At 41.8% G+C, this 15,852-nt stretch overlaps 1 protein-coding gene across 1 annotated transcript in view; it reads right to left on the bottom strand.

Moving 5' to 3' along the window:
• The window catches only part of NXPH2 (neurexophilin 2), a 55,058-nt gene extending 39,970 nt beyond the window's left edge, over window positions 1-15,088 (bottom strand). The window contains exon 1 of the mRNA XM_080399686.1: window positions 288-15,088. Within this exon, the coding sequence (XP_080255812.1) occupies window positions 288-341 (54 nt within the window). The 5' untranslated portion in view covers window positions 342-15,088. The remainder of the gene's footprint in view (window positions 1-287) is intronic.
• Between the last annotated feature and the right edge of the window lie 764 nt (window positions 15,089-15,852).

A 15,852-nucleotide genomic window follows, 5' to 3' on the forward strand; every position in this document is an offset into this window, starting at 1 on the left:
GGGCCCGGCCCCCGGGGCCGCTCGCTGCCCGGGTACCTGCGTGCCCCGCCACCCCGAGCCCCCGCGGAGCAGCAAACGCGCGGGAGCCCACAGACCCCCTTAAATAAGACCCGAACCCCCCGAACGGACCCAGGAACCGGCGGCGGCGGCGGGCGCGGCGCGGGCTGCTCCAGTCAGCCCTGCCTCAGCCTGCGGAGCGGACCGCGCCTGCCGCTCGCCCCGCGGGAAGGGCGCCGGGGCCCCCGGGTCCTGCGGCGGGGCCCGGGGGCGCGGGGCAGGGCACTTACGAGGTGGAGGACGCCCTGGACCACGACGAGGGGCAGGGGCCGCAGGTGCACCATCCTGGCTGCCGGTCTAGGAGGCGACTCCCCTCGCGCGGGTCTCGCACATCTCCGCTCCGGGGAGGAGAGGGGGGCAGGACTGAGCGCAGGGACACGCCGCCCCGCTTGTCCCCCCTCACGGGGCGCTGGCAGGCAGCGGCCAGACCCCGGCACTGCCGCGCCGCTCCGCGCCGCGCCGCTCGGCTCCGCGGGCGGCCATGGCGGGCGGGAGGCGGGAAGAAAGCGGCGGGAGGGCGGGAGGCGGCGGCGGCGCTGCCGGGCCGGGTGGCCGCGGCACCCCCCGCGGGGCGGAGGGGGGACCCCTCACAGCCCGCCGCTGACCGGCGTGGCGGCGGCATGCCGGCGGCCGGAGCCCCCTACCCCGCCGCCTGCCATGGTGCTGCCGGGGCGAAGGAGCCGCCCGGCCGAGCGAAGTTGAGGAGAGCTGTTGCGAGGGGCGGCGCGTCCCCGCCGGGCGCTGAGGAGACCCCGCTGCCCCGGGCGGGGCGGCCCTTCCCGGCAAGTTTAAAGACGCGGCGGCCCCTCCTCCGCCCGCCGCCACCCCCCGCCGCCCTGCCCGGAGGGGAATGGCGCTCCGCGGGGCCACGGCCCGGCAGCGCCGCGGGGTTCGCGCCCCTGCCCATGCCTTCCCTCAGGGAGCCGCCGCCCGGCTCCGCCGCCGGCCTCCCGCCCTGGTGTAAAAGCAGAGACACAGGTAAAGATTCACCGCACACTCGCCGCCCGGGGCCGCTTTCGTGGGGAGCCGCCGCGGGTGGGTCTGGCTCCCTCAGCCGGGCGGGCGGGCGGGCAGCCGCGGCCCGTGTGGGCACCCTGGGCGTGCTGCGGCCCAGCCGCGAGTGAGGGGCACAGCGGGGCCGCCGGGCCCTGCAGCCCGCCACGGCACCCGCCCGCCCTCGGGCTGCCCTGGGGACACCAGCCAGCTGCGGACGGAGTCCCCTCCAGCGGCTGCGGGGACAGGGTCAGGTTCAAGTGGGCTCCTTGTGTGGGGCCTGAGCGGTGCAGGGGAGCGGGGAAGAGCCACGGCGGAGCAAGCGAGGCCCGGGTAATGGCCTCTGGGCAAGCTGGCAGCCCAGAGGGCGGGGGCATCCGTCTTCAAAGAAGTCACTTGGAGTTCCATCCATTTTAACAAGGTGAATTAATTAATACACTCTAGACCCATTTTTGAGATGGGCATGAGAAGCCTGAAACTTTTGTTCATGTGCCTTCCAGCTGCATGAGTGATGACGACCCTGTGAGACGGCAGCCTCTGAGAGGGAAATGCGGTTCTGAGCGCAGGAGGCCGGGTGGGCCAGAACAGCTAGCCATGGCTAGCACACGTGCCTCCACACAGCCAGGACTGGTGCTGTGGCACCCTTACCGTAACGGATACACCTGCATCGGGTCTGGTGGTGCCGGCATTTGCAAATCGGTAATGCACATGTGATGTGATGGGCAAGCTCTCTGCCACTGGGCTGAAGCGGAGGTAGTGGTTTCCATTTCCAACCCCTGTCTGTCATTTGCAGATCAGTTTCCTCTTAATTGTCAGTTGCTCCATCTCATCTTCTTACCAGCTCTGTGTTCAGGTTACGTTTTGACTACTTTTGTGTTTTCGATTGCTAAAATCCTTGCCAGTTTGAACAGTCTTGCAACCCATTCATTGCACTTGAGGGCAGCCATGCCATGATTTTACCAGATAACGATTGTGGTTATTTAATTGTTACATCCTACTGGTTCCTTTCCTAGCTCTGCTGCCAGGTGTCTGTATCATGTGGATGCGATCGAGCCACAAATTGCGTTCTCTCATTTGGGTTCAGAAAAGATGCTTGATCTATAGCAAAGCAAACTACATATGAACTGAACAACTCTAAAATGGGTTCATTTGCAGATTCAGAGAAACAGAACTGAATATTGACATTATAATGTAATTCATGCAGTTACTTTTTGTAGCAGTATTTAAAAGTTCTTAAAGTGTTTATCTTAGTGGTCTTGAACCTGTTGGGCTATCATTTGATTTTATTTCTAATATAGAATGATCCGCATGAAATAGGTTAGGATTTACCTACTAGAATTTAAGTCCAAAAGTTTTCTTCACATCCTGGATTAAAAATAGTTAAACGCTGCTATGCGTATGTTTAGTATCGAAACCCTGTATTTTCTATGGCACTGAAATTGCGGTTTTGTACATGTAAATGAACCAGTTGTTGGCTTAACGGTGAGGAAGCCCAGCTGGGCTGGGCAAGGCTTTTGTCCCGAGCACCCTGTGCTGGCTGAGCGGGGCAGGCAGGGTGTGTCCGGCACGGCGGCGGTCCGGTGCCGGGGCCTTATAATCAATGGAAACATCTTGAGCGCGACCTACTGGTCGCAGACGGTACTGCCGCCGGGGCCGCGCGAAGGTTTTATTTCCTCGTGACGAATTGCATTATGCAGCTGGGTGAAAAGACTGTTATGCAATTAGTTAGAATTATGAAGACTAAATTCGGATGAAGTATTTAGATAGATCTTTTTTTAAAATGAAAAGCTGTGCTCTATAAATTCAAGGAAAGCTGAATTTCTGTAATTGGCTTTTAATGGAACAATAGTGTTTAAACTAAAGTACTGTAGTTCTATCCTATTAAACACAAACAGACTCGATTTAAATGACATTAACTTTGTCACACAAGCTATCAGAAGCTGGCCTTAAATCATACTTTTTCCAGATTAACTAGCAGTAAATATTTGTAAAGTGCTTTGAAGATGAAAAGCACTATGCACAGTAAGTGATAAATATTATTGTTATTTGTATTACTTCCCAGAAAAGTCACAGTAGTATTGGTTAAGAACAGAATGTAAGGCCTGAGCTTTGCATTCCCTTGCTTTGGCGTGTTACCATGATCTTCAAACGTCATTTAAATAGGGAAGAGAAAATTTTCTGGCCTAATTTTAAGGCACAATAACAAATAGTTTGTTCATCTCAGGAAATAACAGTTGTATGCTGCAGGAAGTAATCCTAATCTCTCTAGAAATGGATTGATGAGCCAGCTGTGGAAAAATTAAACTAAGAATTCAAGGTCCTACTAAACCATCTTGGCTGCTACAAGACAGTGAAAAATAGCTGATTAACGCATGATCTCTAATGCTTGTGCACAAAGTCAATAGTAACTTTTATCCCTTTATCAAGTGACTTCTAAGCACGAAGAAGTAAAACCTGTAGTTAGCATCAAACCCATCTGTCATTCAAGTGCAATTCCATTCCCAAATCTCATTCCTCTGAGTTAATTTAAAATACTGACATCAACCTTTGCTCTTCTTAGCCCTAAGACTCCTGTTTCCAAATATTAGGAACGCTGGACTGGAAAGAGCAGGCGGTGTCATTCAGTCCATCTCTTTTGACTGCAGACAGCGCAGCATAGGTTCTTTTTGGAAATTCTTCAACGCCGATTATTAAATTAACTAGTTAGGACTGGGGGGAGTCCCACGCCGCATTAGGAAGCTGTTCCAGAAATTCACTCCTCTGGCATTTGAAAACCTAACTGCTGGATTCCACATTTACTGTGTTTGATACCTGCTTTTATACACACTTGTTCTTTTACAGTCACTGCTTTATCTTAATGAGCTCCTTTTCCTCCTTCTGACAACGCATAGCCCAAAAAATTTATAAGGTGCAGATTGCCTCTCAAATTTTATTAATTATGTGAGCCAGGCAGTCTGTCTCAGGCAATAGAACTCCATTTCCTGTGTCAGTCTAGTAAAACTTTTCTTTTGTCTATTCCCATTGGAATTAATCTTTTTTGAATGTGGGTGAATATCCAAATTTAGAAGTTAGTAGCCTTGTGGAACATTATTAATGCCTAATCTATCTCTGTTGGAAATATACTCTCTGATCCATGGTGTTACTGTATTTTCCTTTTCAAGAATATATCATCACAACCACATTTTCTCTCTATCATTCCAGTTGCTCCAATATGTTATCCAGATCCTTCACACTGCTGACTGCCTACCGGTTCTGTGTCAGCACCATATTTCAATAGCAAGGTCCTAAATTTTATGCTGGAATTGCTAATTAATTTATTGAATAGTAGTGGTCCCAAGACCAATCTTTGATGAGCCTATTATTTAGTTCCTTCCAGACCTTGAATACAACCTGTTAAACCATACCTTACCCTCTTCACAACTTTTTCCTAATCATCTTCTCCAGCCCATCTAATTTTTTCCCACATGACATCCAATCACATTTTGATTGAACTCCTGATAGATAACTCTATTTCATTTGTCTAGAAAATTAGTTACCTAATCAAAGGCAGGTAATGAAATATTCATCATAGTAGAATGATAGATTATTCTAAAAAAGAAACCATACCAAAACAAAACGCGAACATTGTTTCCAAGACTTTTTTCCTCCTTCAGATTGCTTTCAGCAGCTTTGCATATTTCTAAATCTCATGTTTGCTGATACTGTGTTTCTGTTCCTTTCCGTAGTCTCAGGGGTAAGAACTGCATTTGCTGTTCTACATGTATACCATTCCTGATTTTACAGATTTATTACAAATATCTTCTACCTGACCTGCAGTTTCCCGTCAGAATTCTGGAGTGAAGTTTGTCTGCCACTGCTTCTGCATCTACGCTTGTCTGAATATATCAGCCTTTGGACTTCAGTATTACCATGGGTGTTATAACTTCCACTTCCATTTTCTCTTGCCCTTCGTGTTAGTTATATTTGCCCTAATATTCAGCGTCTTCATTCATATCAAAACCTAAAGCAGGAGATTCATTTGAGGGCACACCTAGACTATCTTTAGTTCTTTTTTCATCTCAAAGAGAAAGTGTCTTCATTTTCTTTCTCTCCCTATACTTTTGTATGAGTCTGAAGAATCTTGGCTACTTTTTCATGTGAATTTTTCTGATTCTTCACATTTTCTGACCTCTAATAAACACATTAACTTTGGTTATCAATATCTTTGCCATTTTTTGTGGTCTGTGCTTATCTTTAAATATTAATTTTTATCTAGTCATGCCTAGCACACTTGACACTGAGACATTAGGAACTTAAGTTGCAAGCATATTTTTATTTATCCATTAATTTCATTTGAACTATGTGAAGTTTTTTTAAAGATTGTGACAAGTTGATTTTCTGCGATTGGTTTCTCTAAGTATTCTAGCTACACAAATAAGCCTGTTTCAGCTTCCCAATTTTTTGTTATTCCAATACCTAATTGTTTTCATCTAGTCCATGAAGGAATATTAGTACCATTGTTTCCCCAAGCAGGATTTGGCAAGCTGACATATTCTGCATCAGTACTCCCGGGTCCTCCTGTTCTTCAGAATCCATGCATCGCTGCCAGAACATTTTAGTTTGTTCTCTTGCTATATGTATTACTTTCATACAATTTTAAAACCTTAATTGTGTTACTTTGTTCTCTAAAGCTGCATTAACATCAGCACTTTCTGTCTCTGCTATCCATCCTCTTACCTTCTTGGGTTTTTTTGTTCATTGTTCCCTCATTTATCTGAGGTGCTCAGTTAAGTTGACCTGTAAGCTTGGCTTGAAACAGGTTGCCTCTCCACTGGAATTTTCGATCACATTGGTTAATTTGGCTTCCACACACAGTCTTTTTCTCAGTGCAGCTAGTGTACTGGGTTTCTCTGTGGTCACTCTGAATAGAGAGTAATACTCGCTACTGCTGTTTGCTACTCCTGCACTCTAGTTCAGATCCTCAGAGGAGTTCATTACACATTTATATTTAATGATTGGTTTTAGAAGGTTATGTGGGACCACATCTTTATGTGGTTATGAGGTTTTAGAAGGTAATGAGGAATTGAGCTATTTTTCTTCTGTACCCTTTAACTTGATTTTGCTCTTGAAAACCATTTGAAAGAGAGATTAGTCACCAGTACTTACTAACTCCTTTTGAGTTCCTAGAGTTTACATATATTAAGAGAGGTTTAAAAATCCAAGCAAGTGAATTATAACTGTTTACCAATAAGAACAGACACAAAGGCACCTCCAGATCTAATTCTATGGACAAATAGAACCTTTCAATCAAGCAAAACTTTTAGTAGACATGCTGGCAATACAGGAAGAAGACTGGTGAAAGCAGATACTAATTAAAACTGAGAGGTATGCAGCAGTGGTAACAATACATTTTAAACCTTTTTGTGAATAAAAAGAGGCATCTTCAAATCAGTAATCGTTAGTCAAAGTCTAATGCTGGGCAAAATACTTGAGCAAATATTAAAGTAATTGATATAACAAGACCTAGAAGACAGTTTGGTGGCTGATCTTCCTGTTTTTACAAAAAGACTAGACCAAACTTAACATTCCAGCATTATTTTTTTTCCTGATTATATATATTTTCATTAATAATAATATTTTATTATGTGAGGAAGAATTTGCAGGATTTCAGCTGTAAAAGTCACAAGAAACGCATGTTATTTGTGTGCTGGGTTTTGTTTTGTTTTGGGCTTTTTTGATTATGTATTTATTTATGTATTTAGTTTTGTGAATCGAATGTTTTTTGGTGTTGAGTAGTTCTCATTCAGGGAAGCGCTGCAGCCTGTATTGAAGTCCTTTTCAAGAAAGCATTTCAGCATCTGCCAGACTTCACTGACTTTAGTCACCTATAAACATTTTCAAACAGAGAAACTTTAACGAGCCATACGAGTGACTGTGTCAGGTGATCACATTATCTATTTACTCTACTGTATCCCTATGACATATGTTCCTATGTCAAAGTGCAGGGGATACTCTAGGCATAGATTAATTCTGATATAAGATAGTGCTTTACACTTGGTAGAAATTTAAAATTGCTTAAATTATCTGCATTTTTTATTTTAAAATCTACTAGATATAATATGATTTACTAGAATCGTTAAACTTCCAAAGTTTATAAACTATGGCTAGACACGTCAAAACAGGAACATGGAAAATATTTTGGAAGATATCATAATGAGAAAAAGTAATGATGAAAAATCTGCTTTAAAGGAAAATGAGTTCTCTGTAACTAGGTAAAAAGAGCTATTAAATAAAATTGAGTTTAGCAGTCATGCTAGCTAGAGTTACTGCAACACTAAATATTCACATAGTGCAATCAAGGCATTTGAGGGCAGAGTGTCCTGGCATTAATACTCTCAGGTGGCTGGTTTTTTTCCCTACCTTCAGAATCTTTAATATATTTTCCTCATCATAAATGGATATATTGTTTCATTAGTTATTTTTTTGCAAAGGAATATTTTATCATTTAGAATGGACCCTGGTGTGAGATTTATTTATGCTGTGGCTACCTTGCTTACTTTAGCTCCAAGTTCTAAAATTGTTTTATCTTCGAAGATCTTTTTTTGAGTATTTTAATTTTTAAACTATTCTTTTCCATAGGATATGAATAAACTAAATCAGCACACATGTACCATGTGGTTTATGTTTGACCCAGGAGACAAGCAAATCTTCATTATGACAAAAATATTTGCTGTGTAATTCTGCTAAAAAATATCCAACTTAATATTACGGGGAAAAAAAAAGTACAGAGCCATGCTCTGTGATGATGACTGACTTCAGAGATTAGAATTTGCTATTTCATTCATTTAGTATTGAAAAAAGTTTCAGTGAACACTTCCAAATCCACTTCACTTCCACTTTTATTACACTTCTAAGTCACAATCTCTTTCATAAAAAGATGCATTTTTTTTACTGTCAACTTTCATATGAGGAGTGATAAGAAAAAATCTGTATAGATCATGCACAATTACTCAGTATCAAGGTGAACTCTGGCTAGTTCTAAGAGACAACACAAATATAATATTTTAAATGTTTTTTAGAGTTTTAGCAAGTCAGGGATATAAGTAGCTTAAAGAGATGATAACATGCCCAAGTTAACTTTTTCAAAGATAGAGAAAAACATCTCTCTTTTTCCCTCAAAGAGGTCCCATGTAGTTTTTTAAAGTATCATTTTTCTGACCAAATTGACCAAAATGGGTATCTCTTTATTTACATAATTTCCAACTTAAGCAGTGACTTGAATCTCTGATCAAGGCATTGTGCTCTGCATTTTTTTTCTTTTTTTTTTTAATTTTCCCTCTGTTGTTTTAAACATCTACTCCTTTTACAGATGCGGTAGCCCCTGGAGCAAGCATCAACCCACTACATTCACTTTTAAATTGTGACCCAGCTGGGTTCATAGCTGCTGGGGGAGGAGGGAGGTACCTTGAGAAGGGCAGTACAGGACTGGGGAAATCAACACGACCCTCCTGTTTTATTTTAGAGCCCAGACCAGAACCACTAAGGAGCTTTGGATGAAGCTATGTTTTGACCCTCTGGAGAAACAGCTTCCCTCAGTGGACGAAGAGAATAAGAAAGGCAGAATCTAATTTCCAGCACAGTTATTTTGGAGAAGTGGCAAAGCCTGCTGTGAAGGTGCTCAGTTTGTTCCACATTGGAATAAATCAGAGGGCCTAAGGAGTCTTCCCTGAAACAAGGTATTTTATTTTGTTGCTTTTTGTTTTTCATTTGCTGGGATTTTGTTTGAAAAATCCGTGACCTCTGGAGACCAGGTGCTTGAAATTCAAACAAAAGTGGAAAAAAAAAGAAGCTTGGCTGGAAGAAATTGTTTGTGTGCTGGACCAGAAGCCCAGGGCCACAGCCATGGGTTTGCAATTAAGTTTGCCACATATTACAGTCAATGCCGTTTTTAGCTTTGCCTCTTGCTTTGAAAAACCTGTCTCAATAAGCTGTCTAAAAATGGTATATTGAGACCAGCTGGCTTATCAAAGGATAGGAGCAATAATTTATGAGTGACCTATTAACATTTCCTGTACAAGGTCACACAGCAATTTGTTCTGTGTTGACCTCAGATTTTACTCTACCATCCAGCTCAGGGGATAGATACCTGCATGAAAACTGTAATACAGCAGTGAATATTATGTTACCTTTGAGAGATCTGGAACAGACTAAGATTCCCGTTCTAGAAAGTGCGGTAGCAATTAGTTCCGATGGTCTTGAGGAGGAGCCTAAAATTACGTCACTGGATATCATAAATATCATTAGGTCTGATACTGCTGGACTGAAAAGGAGATATTATCCCTCTGCTCACAGGGAGACAAAGCTGTAAACCTGGTGTGACTGGAAGATGAGGAACCAAGTGTTCTTGCTGGTAACTGAAGAGGTTTTCTTTCACTTACAGTTGAAAGAGGCATACATGTGTCTTGTTACATTCATTTTTATCCACCAAGTCTTTAGCAAATGTCACAACTCATTTTTCTTGCTTGCAGAGTTCTGTCAACTTTCTATGGTTGTAAGACTAAGTTGAAAAGACCCATGAAAGCCTCTGCCATCTTTAAAAGTCTCAGAGTTAGATAAAGATTTGACAGATTAATTTTTCTTTTCCTTTCAGAGTGGAATCAGGAGGGAGGAAGAAACGAAAATGCCCAGGTGGATGAGAAAGTTAGGTTTCTTAAATCAGAAGACATTTTTCACAAGTGTTACCCAAATTACAACCTTAACAGCCGCCTTTGATCTGATGATTAGTGGAGGTAAGTACTACTGTAACTTTTTAATCAGCAAATATCATCAATAAAGTAATGAATCCAGGGAAATATGCTTTGTAGGATTAATAATTCATAAAAGATAGCTTGGGATTTCATGCAATCATGCAGTTCCTCCTTTATTCTCAGATCACATAAGGCACATTGTAGCCAGATTGTGAAAAGTTTAGTGTAGCAAGTAGAAATCTCAATAGTGTATTCAGTATTGGAAGGCCTACAGTGCAAAATTCATTTTAGGAGTCAAAACCATTGGTACAAACAGATAATGCTCCGTGCTTTGTTGTCGGTATCAATGCTTCCAGTCATTTCAAAGCAATAGTGGACATAGGTTTAGGAAGGTGTTATCTGACATATATAGACTCCTTTAAAATTACTTCAGAAAACTTCTAAGCAACCAGGAATTTCTGTTTATTATTTGCGATTTCCACAAGCTTGCAGCATTTGTAACAGTTTTCTAGAAACACTTACCATAGTTAATTTTCTAGGACAACCAATATTCAAGATGAAATCTGTCGATACTAGTGCTTAATACAATGTGTTTGGCAAGACAAACCTTACCGTAAGGACTGAAAGGACACTGGGCTATTAAAAAAATGAAAAATTGTTACAGTGAGGTGGCTTACATCTGCTGTATTTGCCATTTTCCGTCTCTTCACAGGGGTTGGAGTGGCTTTGAAAATGCTTGACTACTTTTACTGCAGGCTTCTTCTAACACCCCTCTGTGTGTGTGAATATGCAGACCCAAGCTTAGGCCAAATGGTCTAGTTCAGTGTCTGACCTGTAATCCTGAGGTTAATTTATTCCTCTTTAGTGATCAAGAAGAACTGGGAAAAAATGCTAATGATAAGTTGGTTTACATTTACAGTATTGGAATATTGGAACACTTTTAAAGGTCTGCCAACTGAGAAAAGGTGGAAAACACCAATTTAGCTATTCCACTTAATAAAGCAGTGGGTTTATGCAGTTAGATGTGATTACACAGTAAGACATGGAAATTTCTTCATCTCACAAAAGAGGCAGAGTGCCACAGGTAAGGCTATTATATTAATTGTGCCTTTTTGTTTCTTCCTGTGTTTACCCTGCAGTGTCACATCTGGCGCACGTTGCATAGGCTGCTTATACACAGCAACATTTCCTATGGTGATGCCTTCCCAGAGTGTGCAGGTTCTTATCGATGAGGCCTGACAGTGGTTTATCCTGCAATTGCTCACCAGGGCAGAGACAGTTAGCTACTGCCTCTTTTCCTTCCACTTGTGACTGCCTAATGAGACTCAAAATATGATCAGTCACTCTGCAGTATGTGTTCAGTATTAAAAGAAAATCACTGACTGTAGGCAGGAGGTCATTCAGCATTGCCACTAACAGCTTTTGATATTTCTGCATTAAAACCCAAGCCAAACATTATAGGCACTGAACCATCTGCAGGCATAAGTAGGCTTATTGTTGCTTAACTTCTTAGTGCAAACGAAGAGTCTGTTATGTACTTATATCTGCTTTTGTGTGATCAGTGCTCCTAAACAATGAATCCTCTGCTGCTTTCACTGCTGTGTCAGAGTTGAATGAGATGCAAAGAGGTTCTTTTATTTTATTAAGTGTGTGTTGTTGCTCTCTGCGCCCTCACAGCGACATGATCTGACAATAAAAGAGATAGCTTTTCATAAGATAATGACAATAGTTTTTTCCAGAACAGCCTGTCATACCTGTAACCCTCCTCCCAGCAGTTCAGCTGTCTGTGATCCAAGACCCAGCTTGCACACAGCATGCTTGTGTAACGCTGGCTTAGACTTCTGAGAAACCTGCTAAACCGATAGAAAGAGCTGCAAAAGCCTGCATAGAGCCATGCAAAACAAAAAAAAGGTGAAACTGCAGAGATAAGGTTGATGAGAAGGGTATGGTTGGCAGTTCAAGGATTGAAAAGGAAAAACAAACATGGAAAAGTACATGATCCTAAGTAGAAAACAAGGAGGCCAAGGATGGCAACTCTGCGGCACTGAGAACCAGCCTGTCCCAAGGACAAAAAAAGAAAAGCTTCCTCACATGATTTGCCTGCCAGGCAAATGTTCATTGGATGTCATCTACAGAGTGGTGAACTTCTCAACCATTGGATTGGTAGCTCGTTAATCCTATCAATCATTTGTATGTATTTGACTAATTAATTGGTCTGTATTTTTACATGGTGTGTACCCTACTTCCAGAATCTCTTTGTGCATGTTAGAAGTTGCCTGAAGTGACCCAGAGCAGGAGCGTTACATACACAAGAATTTGCCTGCAGAGGAAACCACATCAAATCATGCCTTCTCTTTGCCTGAGTGTGGCTTATATCCTCAGCTGATCATGTGCCCACATTTTTCTTTCTCTGTCCTAATTCCTGCTTCTCCTTCAGGGTGAGGCCAGGTTATATAAAAAACCCTTCAGACCTTTTCTGCTTAGGCTTTTGAAGTTCAACTGTAGTTTCACCAGTCAGAGCTTCACTCGTGCATCACAGATGGCTTCTGTAGCTGTACTGCCTCTTCGCAATCTAGGTCTGATTTTCATGACTCGGCTTCAGTTCCAAAGCATTGGTGCATACAAGGAAAGAACAAGGAGGACAGATACTTATCTGAAACTTTTCTGGCAGTGTTAGAACGGAGAAATTGTTTTATAAACAGTGACGTGAAACAGTTTTGTAGGAACTTACATAAAGTCAAGGGCTGCCAATATTAGAAAATATGCTATGAAAGACTGGATGAAATCTGAGACATTTTATTTAGCAGTAAAATTATGAAGGATTAAACAGAGTGAAGTATTTTCTCTTTAATGGTGGAGCAGTTCTAAACTTCTAGCTGTGGTGATGCTGGTTATATAGTGCATAATGTGTGAACTGTTTCTACCTCCAGCAGCCTACCACATAAACCAGATTTCCAATAATTTTCCAAAGTTAATGGTTGCCTGGGGCTTCTGTGTTTGTAACGGAGACTTCATCAGAACAGCATGTACTACTGAATCTGGTTGGATTGCTGAACTCTAGGCTGCTTCATTGCCATAATCTTCCACTGATGGCATTTGGCACAGCTGTGGAACCTTGCTGAAGAGGTGGTACACAGTTTACGTTATTAACCTAGAAAAATTATGAGGACAGCAGAGCTAAGGGATGTTTAGAAATTAGCAGTCACATAATCTCTCTCGGGTGAACCCCCCCGCAACATAATATCAGCATGTCTGAGAAAAAAATCAGAGAACTTTTTAATGATATAAAACTGCTTTTGCTGAAGGTTTGAAGGAGGACTGGGAGATACAGTCACAGCAGGCTGCCAGAGAGCATTTTGTCCCAGGTGGGTATACAAGACAAGACTAAATCCTTTTCAGACACTGAATCAATTGAGAAAAATGGTACATATGGTAGCCTGGAAAAGCTGAAGGCGAAAACTAGAAGTTGCACATCCACATGAACACAGACAAAATTCAGTATCCAGATTCTTTGTATCCATACACTTATCTAGAAATTCATTCTTTTTCTAATTTGTAGACCCTATTTTTGCTTCCTAATAGTGGGGGTAAGGAGTGAGATTGTGGTTCCCCATAGATTTCGATCTGTTGTTTTCTAACTGCATTTAGGTGTCAATTAACCTAAACATTTGAAACTGTCTAGATCAGGTATTATTAGCTGCAACTCAATGGCTGTTCTGTTAGTGGAGGCAGCACAATTATATTCTTGCCTCTGCTAAACTGTGCCTTAATTTCTTGCATGTTTCTAGGTATGGAACTATTTCCCATGTATGACTCAATCTGAAGTCAAAATCTGCTTGTTTTTTATGGTATCATAGTTCATCCATACATAAAATATTATTTTTGTATCTATATTATGGTATGATACACACACATATATATAGATAGATCACTATATATAGATAGATCTATCTATCTATATCTTTTATATGTATGTGAAGAATCTTCTGCTATGCAAACTCACCCACCCTGCTTTGACAAATACTATACTACTATTAAACCTCTGTTGTGTTAGCCATTTATAACACTGAATGTAATCTTTAATTTTCTAAGTCTACAGAACAACGTATTTCTGAAAGCAGACAAATTAGAGCTCCAGTTCTAGTGGAGCAAATTTTGTGTTCCTTTTGTGCTGAGATACGTTACAACAGAGGTTAAACTGGGCTATAATGTGAGGAGACAGAAAGCTGGCTTGTACTTTAGGGACAGCTGGTGAATTCTGGCATGCCTGCTCATGCACTATTAGCACTATTTAAATATATAATGACATGAGATCCTGTTGCCCCTCTTTTAACCTTATGTTTTTAAGTGCTACTTCAGAGAAGATTCCTCCCTCCCCCCCATATTATGATACATCAAATTTATTAAGACCTGAAGAAATAGAGGAGGAAACACTGGGAAAAGGAAGTCAGGGAGAACATAGAGATTAATGATCATACGGAAAAAGAAGTCATAAAAAAAGAAGTCAGAGGACGAGAAGAGTATTTATCAGAGATAAAGAACTGTGTCATCAGTTGCCATGCTGAATATAAGGTGTGCTTAGAAACTTGAGAAGCAATTGTTGCGAGTAGAATACATTAGGGCAGAGTTAGAAGCTGAAGAAAAGGAAAATCTGTTAGCCTGTGTTTACAGTATTAGGTTGATGCAGACCTTTTACTGCCATTCATCACTATAATTGTTACCATTTAAATTGTCATTACCTTGGGCGGTCTTTAAATCCCATCATCATTTTACTCCATTAATACTATTCAGATTTTTACATACTTCTTTGCAGTTCATCTGTTTCAACTCAAAGCAGGCAGAATTTCAAAGGCATATTGAAATTTGGACTTTCTGAGATGGTCTGTGACAATAACTGCCTGGTGATGCTCTTCAGGAATGAGCAGCTGTTTTCAACTTCTGCTCCTTGACAGATGGACTTCTAGAGACTAAATAATCCAAGAAGCTGCAAGGAGAAGCTTGGGGGAGCACATGCTCCTCCTGACAGGCACTGTCAGTGGGAGCTGGGTAGGGAGAGGCCATGATCTGGGTGCCCAGACCTCAGAGGCTTGAAGAACCCTGTGGCTCTAGCACATGAACCCACCAGGAGCATAGGTTTCATAGTGTTTCCATTGATGCTGTGCACTCTGGCTATCATACCTCTAGTGTGGCAACCATCCAAACTACCCTTACAAGCTCAAACCAAATGGACTTGCTGCTTTAAAAACATGCTTTCAAATGTTAGAAGGTGCTCCTGAGGCATTGTTTTATTAAGATCAATTGTGTGTGTGGTATGTTGTTTGACAGAAGGGTTTTCTTTCACTAGAGTACTGAAGCAGCTGCTACTTGCAGCATGGAGAAAGTGGAATTTTAGCTGCTGCTGAAGGACAGAAGGTGGCTAATGAGGTCATTCCAGGTAAGAAAAAAACATTAACAATCCAAACCAGATTTTTGTTCCCTTAACGTTTATTTTGAAATGGCCAAGTCATTCTGGCTGTGGCACCAACATGACACTGGGGGTGCATGAGCTGGTTGTTGACTCTTGGCACTTCTATAAAATTACCAGTCAAATAGACTGTTAAGCTGCTATATTGTCAGAAAGTGAAAAAGATATATCCAGGCTCCGTTAATAGGGGTAGGAGAAAGAAGGGTGCCTATACACTGTGAAAACTGTTATAAACACACCCTAAACTTCCTAACCTGAAAGAACCACGTCATATGAATTGAAATAAGCCTTTCATAGAAGGGCAAGAAAAAATGCACTTTTGTTGTCCACAGCATTTGATATAATTGCTTACTCCTAGGAGCAAACCATGGACTACAAGTGCAAATAGCAGTGCTCATAATCTCAGACCCATTTTGGTTTTGAAAATGCAAAGAATTAGAATTGAGAAGGACTGAAATATATACAAGCTACATACTTGAGTTTTGTTTCTGTTAAAATTATCATATGGAAACCACAGAGTAGTAAAATTTTGGAATTCATTATTTTAAATTTGTTAGGTGTATACTCATAGATATACTGCAATTGCCTTTTATACAGGTAGGAAGGGAAGAA

This window comes from Falco punctatus, assembly GCF_963210335.1.
Source record: "Falco punctatus genome assembly, chromosome: 8".
In the NCBI taxonomy this organism is placed as follows: domain Eukaryota; kingdom Metazoa; phylum Chordata; class Aves; order Falconiformes; family Falconidae; genus Falco; species Falco punctatus.